At 48.6% G+C, this 12,526-nt stretch overlaps 4 protein-coding genes across 4 annotated transcripts; 3 read left to right on the forward strand and 1 right to left on the reverse strand.

The window, feature by feature from the left end:
* Positions 1-1,183: 1,183 nt before the first annotated feature.
* On the forward strand, positions 1,184-2,864 carry LY89DRAFT_730711 (uncharacterized protein; the record flags this gene model as incomplete). The annotated part of the gene is made up of 3 exons (XM_018219504.1): positions 1,184-2,023; positions 2,070-2,157; positions 2,221-2,864. 3 exons carry the CDS (start codon positions 1,184-1,186, stop codon positions 2,862-2,864), a joined length of 1,572 nt encoding a protein of 523 aa, XP_018075048.1.
* Positions 2,865-5,382: 2,518 nt separating this feature from the next.
* LY89DRAFT_452500 (uncharacterized protein) lies at positions 5,383-6,084 on the forward strand. Its single transcript, XM_018207619.1, has 2 exons — positions 5,383-5,633; positions 5,704-6,084. Exons 1-2 carry the CDS (start codon positions 5,539-5,541, stop codon positions 5,978-5,980), a joined length of 372 nt encoding a protein of 123 aa, XP_018075049.1. The 5' UTR covers positions 5,383-5,538; the 3' UTR covers positions 5,981-6,084.
* Positions 6,085-6,558: 474 nt separating this feature from the next.
* On the reverse strand, positions 6,559-8,600 carry LY89DRAFT_682396 (uncharacterized protein). Its single transcript, XM_018214499.1, has 3 exons — positions 8,182-8,600; positions 7,934-8,083; positions 6,559-7,879 (listed from the first exon to the last, which is right to left on the reverse strand). Exons 1-3 carry the CDS (start codon positions 8,211-8,213, stop codon positions 7,000-7,002), a joined length of 1,062 nt encoding a protein of 353 aa, XP_018075050.1. The 5' UTR covers positions 8,214-8,600; the 3' UTR covers positions 6,559-6,999.
* A 232-nt stretch (positions 8,601-8,832) lies between these two features.
* On the forward strand, positions 8,833-10,476 carry LY89DRAFT_452505 (DUF833-domain-containing protein). Its single transcript, XM_018207620.1, has 2 exons — positions 8,833-10,207; positions 10,265-10,476. The coding sequence occupies exons 1-2, from the start codon at positions 9,187-9,189 to the stop codon at positions 10,273-10,275; spliced, it is 1,032 nt and encodes a 343-aa protein (XP_018075051.1). The 5' UTR covers positions 8,833-9,186; the 3' UTR covers positions 10,276-10,476.
* Positions 10,477-12,526: the final 2,050 nt, after the last annotated feature.

The following is a 12,526-nucleotide window of genomic DNA, read 5'->3' on the forward strand; positions in this document are numbered from 1 at the left end:
ACTCTCTGAATGGCCGCAAGTCAGAGTGAACTGCGGTTAGAATCACAAAGACACTCGTGGAAGAAGGTAATAAGATGCAAATTCTGACTCATGGATGTTGCATCCTGTATTCGTCCGCACTCGGTATACTCAGTACAATGATCCATTTGACAGCTGGTCCTTTGCGAGGATTCCCCGTCCATCAGAATATCCGGCGCTTATTAGTCCACGTCTCTCCTCCTCTTCTGAGAGTATCCATGTCTTGGCATAACAAGGAGAGGCGGTTGAGCAAAGAAGATAAAGCTCCACTTCGGTATTGGCTTTGAGCAATCGTATCTGGCTGCGCCTGCCGCCGTCTGGTTCCCCGGCTCACTTAAGTTTAGCTGACCCTGAGGAGATCAATCTGTGGGACTGGAGTCTGGTCTCGGCCCGCGCCATTCGATCCGGTGTGCCCAATGAAGCTTCTTTGGGCGCTGATGCTGAGTATTTTGAAGCCTGTTATATTTCCTCTCAATATAGAAGCCCAAGATAACTTTTCTTCTGCTCGGATATCCCTCATTGGGCGTCTGGGCTTCACGCTAACACTACGTCATCGTTTTGGCGGTCAGGGAGCATCCATCATGCAAACAATTGTCTTTCCAGACCGCAGCAGAACATGAAACAAAACCTGAACTCTACCCCCATTTTCTACTCTTCTTCATCTTTTCTAAAGTGAATACCAAAGTGTTATCCTCCCTATCTTTACGAGTATCAGTTGTGAAGGCACACGAGGCGAAACACGCTGATTTTGAGACATCGAACACTCACGTGCAAATCGATTCAGGCCGTGGCTGCCCAATCAAGCAGCGTTGTCCCCTGTCATATGCTCGTCACTCCAAGCCTGTTTCCATTTCATCAACTCCAAGCACCCCACCCAACTTCACACTTGACACTTCCGACGATAAATCTCTTCAACTCCAGCCTCCCCATTAATCTCCTTCGAAAATCCATCCTCAAATACTCTTGCGCCAACCGTTGCCGACAACTCTTCCACCTTCTTGACAACCAACAAGTGCAGCTCGCGCGCTGCGGCAGTAGCGGGGTACAAGATATCGCATAATCACCATACGCCATAACCTGCCAAACCATCTTCTGAGCTCAACGACCAAGTCTCATCCCTGGACAGTTCTTCAAAGGTCACATCCCAAGTACTTGAGCCTGCAAGATGTCACGAGATTATGGATACGGCCGCGGTCGTGGAGGAGAACGATGGGACAGTGAACGCTTCGCTGTCGAGCGAGACCGTGCACGCTTCGAAGAGAGAGACTCCCGTTTTACCCGCACTGAAGACTTCGGACGAGCCCGAGAACGATCGGTCGACGAAATATACGAACGAAGAGGCCCACGAGGCTTCGAAGAAGACAGATACGAGCGACGAGACTATTATGAGGACGACAGAGACTACAACAGATTTGGCCGAGATAGAAATCTAAGTGTAACTATTGAGAAAGAGCGTGAGAGGGATGTATATGAAGCCGAGCCACCAAGGCGCAGCAATAGACCAGCTTTCTTGAGGCGGCAGTCGAGTCTGGATACCTTTGATCGGAAGCCCTTGACTAGATTCGTTGAGAGAGAGGAATATGGTCTACCTGCAAGATATCGACCAGAAGTCAGACCTCCTCCGTTGACACCCATCCCCTTACCCAGGACCAGAGCTCTACCACCGCCAAGACGATTTGCCGAAAGAGAAAACTACGACGAGATCGAGATCGCAGAACCGGACTTCTATGGTGATGAACGTTTCAGAGGATATCCTGAAAGAGTCCGCGAGAGAGAGATCATCAGGAAGAAGAAGCGCAGCAGAAGCCGAGAGAGCAGAGCAAGCCACAGCGTCCGAGGCAGCGTGAGAAGCAGCAGCGTCAGCTCTTCGAGCAGTGGCGGCGAGACAACGACAACGGCTGTCAGTGTGAGAAGCGAGTTCCCAAAGAAGGGCAAAACAAGAATGCCTGCTAGACTGGTGAGCAAGCGGGCAATCATCGACTTGGGGTACCCATTTGAAGAAGAGGTGAGGTTCGCAACTACTTCTGATTGTACCCACTAACGTTTCATAGGGTGAGACAATCATCATCATGAAAGCTTTAGGCCGTGAAAACATAGACGAGGTCATCAAGCTTAGTGAAGATTACAAAGCGAGCGAGAGTAAGTACTGCCTTTCTTTCTAAATTCACTGCCACCCCTTGTTTTGCCCTAAAGTTTCATCAGCGTTATCAGAGCCCTCGACAAATCTAACGACGTATTCTTACAATTCAGAAGTTGAAATGCATGGTGGTCGCTCTGAAGCCGGCACTGTGATTGAAGAGCGCCACGAGGTGTTCACCATTCCACCACCCCCTGCAGCACACCACGCACCACCAGCTCCTCCCGTTCAGATCGTAGAGGATACCAAGATCATTGAACACCGTGCACCATCTCCCCACCACGCCCACCACGCCGGCCCTATAATCATGGATGCCAGACCGCACGAGGAGAGCACCTTCGTCGAGCGAAGGGAAGTCTATGAACGATCCGATCCTATGCCCGTTGGCCCGCTCGTCTTAGCGGCTCCTGATCGTCGGAAGGACGAGCGTGCTATCCGGGCCGAAATCAAAGCCTTGGAAGCTGAGAAGGAAGCTTTACGCGCCGAGAAGCGTGCCGAGAAGGAGATGCGCAAAGCAGACCGCATTCGTCGTGAGGGCCGAGCATCTGAGGGTGATTTGGTTCTCTATGAACGTGACCGCTTTGAGACCGCCAACGAAGAGATTACTTTGGTTCGAAGAGAGAGGATCGAGGAACCTGAAGGAGGTGTCAGAATTGAGAAGGACAAGAAAGGTAGGATGGCCATCAGCGTACCGAAATACTATCGATAGATCGTATTAGGCTGTCCTCTGGTGGGTCACGGCCTCAGGGGATTCAAGATTGAATAAGGCTAACCTAGTTTGCTTGCAGTTCCACCACCTAGATTGGTCAGAGCTATGCTTGCAACTCTCACATAAACTTCATGCGGGAGCTCACAGGACACGAGAAAGTTTTCACATCTGCGATACTAGCGTCCAGAATCCAGTCTGGATCGAGGAGTTGCGAGGCGAATATGGAGCTGAACTTCTTTTCACATGGTCTGGTGCAACGGGAAACATGGAACAGAGCCAGATTTGGCTTGGATATATACGTTTGGAGGACTTGGGGATCGACCCGGCTGGCTAAGGGAAATTTCCATTATTCTTTTGTTGTTCAAGATGTATTTTGATAGTTCTACGGATACAGTGGAATGCGATGAAATCACGAAACTATTTGCATATCATGCCTTTGCCATAAGAACACATATGATTGGCAAGTGCCAAGTCTATTGCATGCCTAGGTAGTTCATTGAACTCCTGAAAAGTCTGCGCATGTGAAAGTAAAGTGACACCAGGGAAGTCACGATGGTTCTCACCTGCTTCATGCATTGTCAGGCATTCACTAGCGCAACTGCCTCATTCACATCTACAATTCTTCATCCAACATCCACATCACTCAATGTTTCGCCCACGCCCGCTGCGACAACGAATTGTTCCCAGCCAATATCTACGATACCTTTCGAGGAGGCACACGCACTATTCTACCGTATTGATAGTCGATACGAGTACGTACCGATATAGTTCGTTTTACCATAAACCTCCCGTCAGCATCACAAGCACTTAGTACGTGATGCAATGCTTGCTTCTCTGCCACAAGTACTACATTCACTCACGATCTCTATACATTCCCTCGATCGCCGTGCTCGAAACTATTACCATTAACCCACCACTCGCCTCACAGCTCTTCTTTTGTGCACCACCAACCATTTGCAACGAAAGCGTGCCTATCCCAGACATCATCTGTGTGGACTACTTGGCTACCTGGTCATACGTTGAAAAATGATAGATCCTGTCACTTGCAGGATCTCGATCGGAACTTTATGATGTTGCAATTACCTTACACTATGACTACCGTGAGCCAAACATGCGATTATTTCTCCTTACGTCCGTTGGCCTCTAGCTCCGAAGATGCTAATCCAGAAGCAGATACCTCGTGGTCCGGATTCATGTGCAAGATATATCACGACTCGTTTTGGGACCCCATAGCCTATGCCCGGCGCCGACGTTACTTTCATGTGCATAATCTCCGGTTGGGATTGAGTACAACCGTTCTTGTTCTATGCTGGCGTTTCCTATCACCAAGAGCAGTACGCAAGACTTGTGGTACAAGAGGTTGATCAGTACCTCGTCTAGGCAGCAAGAATGGAATCAACATCCAGACCAACATCCTGTTACCTCTGGCTACCTCTAGAGGCAGAAGCTTCAATGAGCGAGGTCACCTCTGCGGTGTTGATCCGAGCCCAAATCTTCTTCCATCCTCTTAATTGCCGGTGTATTTGAAAGCAATAGGGGTCAAAAGATCTCAGTCATTTCCACTCTGCTCAGCCAACCTACAGACGCCCTTTTCTATCTTTTATCACAATGCCAATGGGCCACTCATCTATATTGGCTTCACGTGGACCTGCCCGTTATTACCACATAAATAGCACCGGCAAAAGCATCCGCGGGCCGTACCATCTTTCCAGCTCGGGATCTTTAGTAGCGGTGAGAGGTCGGAATGTGCGTACCTGCATATTTTTAGGAGGCCGAAAATGGACTGGCATATTTCTCTTACAGGAAGCGTGCTCCCATAGGCTGGAGCCCAAAACCTTACCAGATTACCAGCCACGAGAGACATCCTTTCATCCATAGCTTGCTACGAAAAAGACAACGGCCTTCCCTGTTCTTCGACTTGAATAGAAAGTTGCACGAGGTGGAAGAATGTCCAACATTTTATTGACTGAGAACTCAGTAGCAAGACGTGAAGTTTCATTGTGACTTGATCACGGTCCGATCTCCACATGAAATGTTCTCTTGCCTGATGACTCGATGACCGGATATGCCGTCATCAATGGCTAGCCAGTACTACACTAGTATTCGAAAGTGGATTTGGCCTGCGAGATTTTTGGGGTCTCTGGCGTATTTGAGTAGCTGTCCTTGGCCTTGTCCTGGACGGTTTCCTAAACGAGGATCCTTTGTACAACTGATATGCCAAGCACCATACCAGGAAGACCTTCGACCCATTCCTAAAATACCTTCGCCGTCTTATATATCACATCTCAGTGCCTCCATCACGTCACAGCTAGGGAAGATTTCGGAGACGCCGTCATGTCGAGAGTACAATGACTATCTTTGACCACCTTGTGACAAGTATACTATACTGGAAAGACAACTCTTACGATGCACAAGCAAGTTTGGAGTAGAGCACATTGATCTCAAGAAGACAGCATAATCGATCGTTGAGATCGGACCTGGCCAGAAAGGTATATAAAGCTTCGATCCGTCGACTCGATCCTGAACCAGATCATCAGGAATTCAGCCAGCAATCGATCCAAACTTCTTCTTCAACCAAGTTCCAGACCTTCAATATATCAGACACTCTCAGCTCCGTTCAATATGCGTTTCACTCCTGCTCTCACAGCAGTTCTAGGCCTCTACGGTGTTGCAAATGCAATTCCAAACCCCATTGCGGCGGCTTCAGTTCCAACCACTGGCAGCCAGGCTCCTTACCCAGCTACCAAGCAGTCTGGCAATAGCACGTAAGTGCGCATAACATATGCCCTCCATTCGTTCCATCCTCACCACACGAACGAGCACTAACACCATCCATTAGCGCCCTAGCAGAATTCGACATCGTCTGGTGGTTCCTATCCTTCGGTCTCCCCACCATATCCTACACCGCTTACGGTAACTGGGGAACATGCTACAACATCCCAGGCCTTTTTGGTGTTGAGACTGGGAGCATCAAGCCGGAGAGCGGTAGTCCTGGTTGTTGGGTCTATCCGAAGACTAATTGTGTCGGCAATTATACTGTTATTGGGCCCAAGGGAGATGATATCTGGGATGGGAGCAGTGGGAGTTTTATTTGTGATCCGCCGGCTTCGAAGTAAGATGTCTTCGAAGACTGGTGCGGTTGAATGGATGGGGATGAGGTGAGGTGAGGTCAGATGAGAAGAGGAAGATCGTGTGAAGCGAGGAAAGGGGGAGGAAGGCTGAAAGAAGTGGAGCAAAGAAGACGCGATAGTGATGAGAGGGAGTGGAAGAAAAGTTTTGGAGGAGGGTCCTAGTTCTCTTAGCGGCACCGTGTTTCATCTGTCCTTACTGCTCTTCGGTTTCTAAATTTTTGTTTTCCTCGGGTTTTTGATTTAGTTTACAAATTGATTTTCGTTCAACACGCTCTTCTGGTCTTACGTTCTTTATGGCTGCAGAATGGGACTTGAAAGGATCATTGAGCTTAAGATATTCTTGTGACTCGGCTTCTTTCGTGACTTGGCCACTTTTGTTGCTTGTCATAATTCACATCATAGGTTGTGAGCAATCGTGACGCTGGAGCGCAAGCAGCGCAAGTAGCGCTGGATGCGCAAAACGCGCGAATCCCGCAGAACGCGCAACAGGCGCTGAAAGTGCATCTTCCGCACCAGCTAATATGACTTGAAGAAAGTAAAGTTCTCAATGGTTTTATCTATATGTTTCATTGATCTCGCTCCTCGCCTCGTGATTGATAGGTATGCTGAGTACAGGTAAAGGAGTGAGAAATGAGGTAGTCAAATTCCATATTGTCGGTTGTGTCTATAGACATTGGACTGTGTTTACTGTTTAATTCCTCTTTAAGAAACTTAAGGCATTCCCAACAGCTTCCTCGACACATAAATTCTAAATCTCATGGTGAGAATAAAGTTATGAACATAGTCACAAGATCATAGCAGACTATCATCGATTTCCTAATGACCGTGGTATCATCTAAAGACTGTATCCTATCCCAACCCAACCAAAAATATATGTAAGCTCGGAAAGCCGCGAGACACCCGTCTACACCGTTCCGATCCTGATCCTGACTCCGTGTGTGTAGTGGAGGTTATGTATGTACGTGTTTCTAATTCACACTCTCTTGCTCGCCAGCTCCGTAAACTCAAACATCAACTCCCGAACTCCTCCCAACATCTGCTCCTTCTTCTTCAACCACCTTCTCAGTACCACTCATAACGGTATCCTCTCCCTTAGCCCCCCAGCTCCAAGGCATCCAGCTCCCACCACCCGAACTTACGCTCCGCTTCGCCGCCCTTCTCTCTTGCCCTCCTACCTCCTCAGCTCCGGACTCAGCGTCTATCTTCTCGAAATCAGGCTCCGATTTACGGGAGCTGAGGCCGGATGGTCTCTCTTCTTCGAGATGTTCCTCGGACCCTGATGAGCCGTCTAGGAACATGTTCTGTACGGATCGAGAGGAGGGAGTGGAGAGGGTAGAGGCTTCTTTGTCGAGGGCTGACAGGAGGATCGAGAGACGTTCTCGTTGGGCTGAGATGAAGGAGAGGCGTTCTTCGCCGCGGACGGAGGGCGGGATTAGAGTCCCGGAATTGGATAGGTCTTGTGGTGCTGCTGCGCGAATATTGGTGTTTGTTGTTGCGGCGGAAACTGCAGAGGCGAGAAGGGAGTAGAAATCATTTGCCGTGCTGCCGCTTCCTGTTGGGAAGGTAGGACGAGCAGATGGGATGTTGAAGCGTGCGATGAGGGATTGTGTGTAGGAGTATGGGGTCGGTGTTGGCGGGGGAGTGGGCTCTTTGGGAGGGAGGCCCAGGATGTGGGTCTTTAGGAGCTCGATGGCTTGTTTGAGGTAGGTTATTCCGGCGGATTTAGCGCGGTCATGGGCCGAGGAGATGAAGTCGTCGATGGCGAGTTCGTTGGTTAGGAGGAAGGGATGGACGTGTTCTTGGTAGAGGACTTTGGCGCCCTGGGTTTGGGGGAGGATTAGGTAGAGGAGGAAACCGAGGCGGATCCAGGCGTAGAAAGGGATCCTGTGAAGAAGTGGTTAGAGAGTGAGCTTTAGAAGGGAAGAGTGGAGATGGTACCAGGTTAGGATGAATCCGGTCCATGATTCAACGAATAATGCGATTGCGAGCACGACCCAGTACATGAGCCATGGTTGGAGAAGCGCGGGATCATTCGTCTTGAGAGCTTTGTAGGAGGCGAAGACGGGGAAGAGAAAGGTAGGGACAGAACTGCAAACATGTTATGTTAGAATCGTGTGATGCTTTGTTATTGTATGTCTGGGTGCAGATGAGGTGGGATGACGATGGCGGGGTATTTGCATGCTTACGATAAGAGGTTGGCGAACGTTGCGAAGAACATGATGGCAGATTCGGAATTTGCTTGCGAAATCTGCAAGAGTGTAGAGAATCAAGAGAAAGACGACTCGAATGGTCGTCTTGATGTTGGAGAGAATTAGGGACAATGGAAGAAGAAGAGGAGGTCAGCACCGAGTCAGGGAAGTCGTCAAAGAGGAAGCTTAGCGATGTCTCTTATCTGACAGCTTGGACCGGAAAGCGAGTTCTGGTCTCGTGGGCAGCAGCACGCCTCTCTGTTCCTTTGTACATTCGTTTCTCTTCTGCCTAATGGATAATTGATTGTCGAGAATTGTCTTTATGGTCGAAGCCACGTAAGGGTAATCATGGTATAATTATTCACAGTCGTCGAGATGTGATTCCATGCCACCAACAAACATCGAAGCCTGAATCTTCCGACTTCTCTTCTTCATGATCATCCTCCCTCCTTACTGTATCCTTGACCCTCATTCTCCCTGGTCAGGTCATCTGCAGCCCTGCCTGAGTCTCAGCCGAAGCCGCAATCAAACATGCTGAATTTGCCCCTGTGGCTGCAGGTCACGGCCGTAGAGGATGCCAACGGGAATGGCTAAGACCACCCAAACCCGTTTCTCGGAGTCGTTCTGGTGCCTGTCAGTGGCCCATCCAACCAGTGAAGCGGAGGTGGCTGAACTTCTGGACCCTCACATCACCAGAAATCACCATACGGATTCCTCAGACCATACTGCCAGATGCAAGCTTGTGACGCAAGATAATTGCTGCAGCATCACTTTCCGATTCACGGTATGGCTGCGGGCTGGCTGCACTTCAAAAAGGGTCCTTGCTCGCACTTTCCCCCAATTTCAGAAAAAGGAAGTAATTTTAACTATTTTACTATTTCACTCTTCACTTGAATCCTGAGGTTTGACTGAGAACCAAGACGTTCTTCAGCCACACAAACAATTACCTACCTCACCCCACACATCATTGCTGAACACAAAAGAAGAAAAAGGAAAGAAACCATGTGTATCGTCCTAGTAACCACAGCACACCCCTCCTACTCCCTCATCGTCATCGACAACCGCGACGAATTCATCATCCGCCCCACGAGCAGACCACACTGGTGGATCTCGCACCATCAACAGATCCTCTCTTCTCGCGATCTGCAACGTGCAGAGCAAGGGACGTGGACCGGTATCACGAAAACGGGCAACTTTGCCGTCCTGACGAACTATCGGGAAACGAATACCCACGATGCGGACCACCCCATACAAGGCACGAGGAGTAGGGGCGGTATGGTGACGGCGTGGTTGACGGCTCCGAATGATGAGAATACGCATGCGTTTGTTCACCGCTTGTTGGAGGAAGGAGAGGGCGTTGCTGGTGTTGGGGGCTTTTCGTTGTTGTGTGGGAAGTTGAGGAGGAGGAGGGATACGAAGCATGAGTTGGAGCCGTTGGCTATTATTTCGAATCGGTGTGATAGCTCTGAGGACGTGCCATGGATTGCGGAGAAGAGAGGGGAGGTATACGGGTTGAGTAATACTTCTTACTCGGATCCTGACGTCTGGCCTAAGGTACAGATGGGGAAGGAGAAAGTGTTGGAGGTGGTGGAACATGCTGTGGACAAGGGGTTGGAAGAAGAGGAATTGATCGAAAAGCTCTTTGATGTCCTGGATTCGGATACACTACCCGAACAAGACGGCCAAGACTTCGAGGCGTATATAATGGAGCTCAAGAAATCCATCTTCATCCCCGCCATCGGTCAAGCAGCAGAACCTCCTCTCCCTGCAGATTCCATCGCAGCAGCAGATCCCCATCTCGCCAAAGACTGTGAAGCAGAGCTACAAGAGAAAGAAAGACCAGAGCCCAGTCCAGCGATGACGGGGATTTATGGCACACAGAGACAAACCATCATATTGGTAGACTGGGAAGGAAATGTAACGTTCAGGGAACGCTCGTTGTGGGATGAAAAGGGACACCCGATACTGAGAGGGGAAGGCGATATGGATTTCCGGTTCAAGATCGAGGGGTGGAATGGTGAAAGTAAGGGGAACGAAGTCCATCCTCTTGCTGTTTTGTAGTGCTGATTGATCTTGACAGAGAATGGGTAGTGGTGGTTTGTGAATAGTGGGATAACGTGCCGTCTAGTTCGCGCTGCATATATGATAATGAATTATGTCTTTGATTGCGGGTTCTTGGCTTAGTGAAGCTTAGACGTCTTTCCTTGTAAATGCGTAATTGTGGCTTGATATCATCGGTAAAAATAAGTTTCGTCTGCTTGTAATACTGGGAAATCTTAGTGGTTTCCGTAGACGCTTTGCTGCTGTAAAAGACTTAGATCGGGGAGCTCCTCTATTTGTAGTGGCGTCTTTATGAGTTCGTTGCCAGCATGGTCATCTTAGTCAGAGTAAAACCATGATAGACCGTTCTTGCTACAAGAATGAGTCTTCTTTCATGCTCTTGCCTCACAGAGCTCTTTGACCCTAGATTTACTTAGTGGCAATGTTGTCCAATGCTTGCTGGGTGGTGTCATGAGGTTTTGGTTGGTTTTATGTCCTTGTTCAGATGTTTGTCGCATTTGTGTTTGCCCTCTGTTTATCTGAGGATGTTGATTTGGGTCTTGGTGGTTTGGTGTGCAGAGGAAATGGGCATGCTAGGACATATAGGTAGTCCATGATATGTCTCTCTGTCTGTATTGCAGGTTTGCTTGTTCTTCAAATTGGCAATGGTAGCTTGGTCGCGGGAAATGGAACATTGGATCTCGGAAGTGGTCTGTGTTGAGTGACGCTGTTCTTCAGTGTTTGGTAGATACTGATAGAGCTTCGAATCTGCTACCAAGATCTATATCAAGTAGTTCCTGAGGTAACTCGTCTGGCAACGTTCGTGGGAATCTGAGAAGTCTCCCCTAGCTTCTTGTAATCTCAACTGCTTTGTGAAAAAAGCAAAGAAAAGCCTAATCTGCCACTTCCGCAAGGCAAAGCAGTGTAGTGGCTTGAATCTGGAGTGCTCGAGAGTCCCGTAATTCATTATTCAAAGTAGCTATATATCCCTCAATCATGAGATCTGGAAATAGATCGCATAAACTCTAATGCTGTACTCGAACTCGCTCAACTTCAAAGAAGAGCGGGCTCATCTACGGACCTCGCTTAAAAAGCACCTCAAGTACAATTCAAAAAGAACGAAAAAGACCCAAAAAAAATCGTACAGGTCAAAAGCAAAAACTTAACCCTCCTTCAGGAGGGTGTCCAACACCACAGCTAGTGTGGGGTTTAAAGGGGGATAATCATCTTTGCGACATTCGTATTTCAAGCAATCACGAGAATATAGAGAGGCACGATCACTGTCGCAAGCATCTATATCCTGGTTGCCGCTGTCTCAGAGGATGATGGCAAAGATTTGCTTATTTAATTCTATATGGTATTCAAAAACGTGAAGGCTGTGATTGGTCGAAGGCTTAGCGTGGTTCTAGCGAGCGAGATGAGCAGACGTAGTGACTACATCGATAGCAGTATCTGCTCACTTGCGCTTTTGAGTCGGAATGTATTGAGCCTCAATTAGGTTGATTTGTACCTCCTCCTTTCTGAATGTGACATCACTTCTCGGCGTCCTGTTCCTGTTATGGACAACCGTAGCTAAGATAACTCAAGTAGGGAAGTATCAAGAGCCATCCACGTACTCCGACCCTCCTGGTATCTTCCATACAGTTCTCTGTCCTCTCTCGGATCCGGGTCCAGAGCTCAAGCTCGTATAGACTCTGTTACCATGCTTGAGCTTGTTCCTTTCCAATTTGGACCTCACTTCAAAGCATTCTTTCCGGTAGCTTTGGAGGAATAGAAGAGAGCCCTCCGCATATTTCAATCCTACATCCTTCTGACATGTCTCTATCGTATCTTGTCTTGGACTCGAGTCCGGCATACATAGCTCTCATACGATGGCCCAACTTGTTCTTTCCTGATTTGGCTCTCGCTTCTTCTTATCATGCCTAGATATGCATAGGTAGACTACTTTCGCAACTTGCCCTTGGGGCAATATAAAAGAAACCTTTACGCATTTCAAAAGTCCAACCTTCTTACATACTTTCATCTCCTCTCTCGGCGTCGGTTCCAGCACCACTAGCTCTGCTACTGTTGTTGAACTCGTCCTTTCCTAACTTGGTTGTCGCTCCTTCCTATTATGGACGACTCTCGCTAAGGTGTCCTAAAAGTAGGTAGTATAAAGGAACCCTCCACGGACCTCAAACCTCCATCTTTCTTACATACTTTTTTCGATCCCCTCTCGAACTCAGGTCTGGAGTACATAGCTCGGATGAACTCTGATTAGGTGCTTGAACTCGTTCTTTCTTGATTTGGCTTTCGCTTCACA

The sequence above is a fragment of the Mollisia scopiformis genome (assembly GCF_001500285.1).
Source record: "Mollisia scopiformis unplaced genomic scaffold LY89scaffold_6, whole genome shotgun sequence".
Classification (NCBI taxonomy): Eukaryota; Fungi; Ascomycota; class Leotiomycetes; order Helotiales; family Mollisiaceae; genus Mollisia; species Mollisia scopiformis.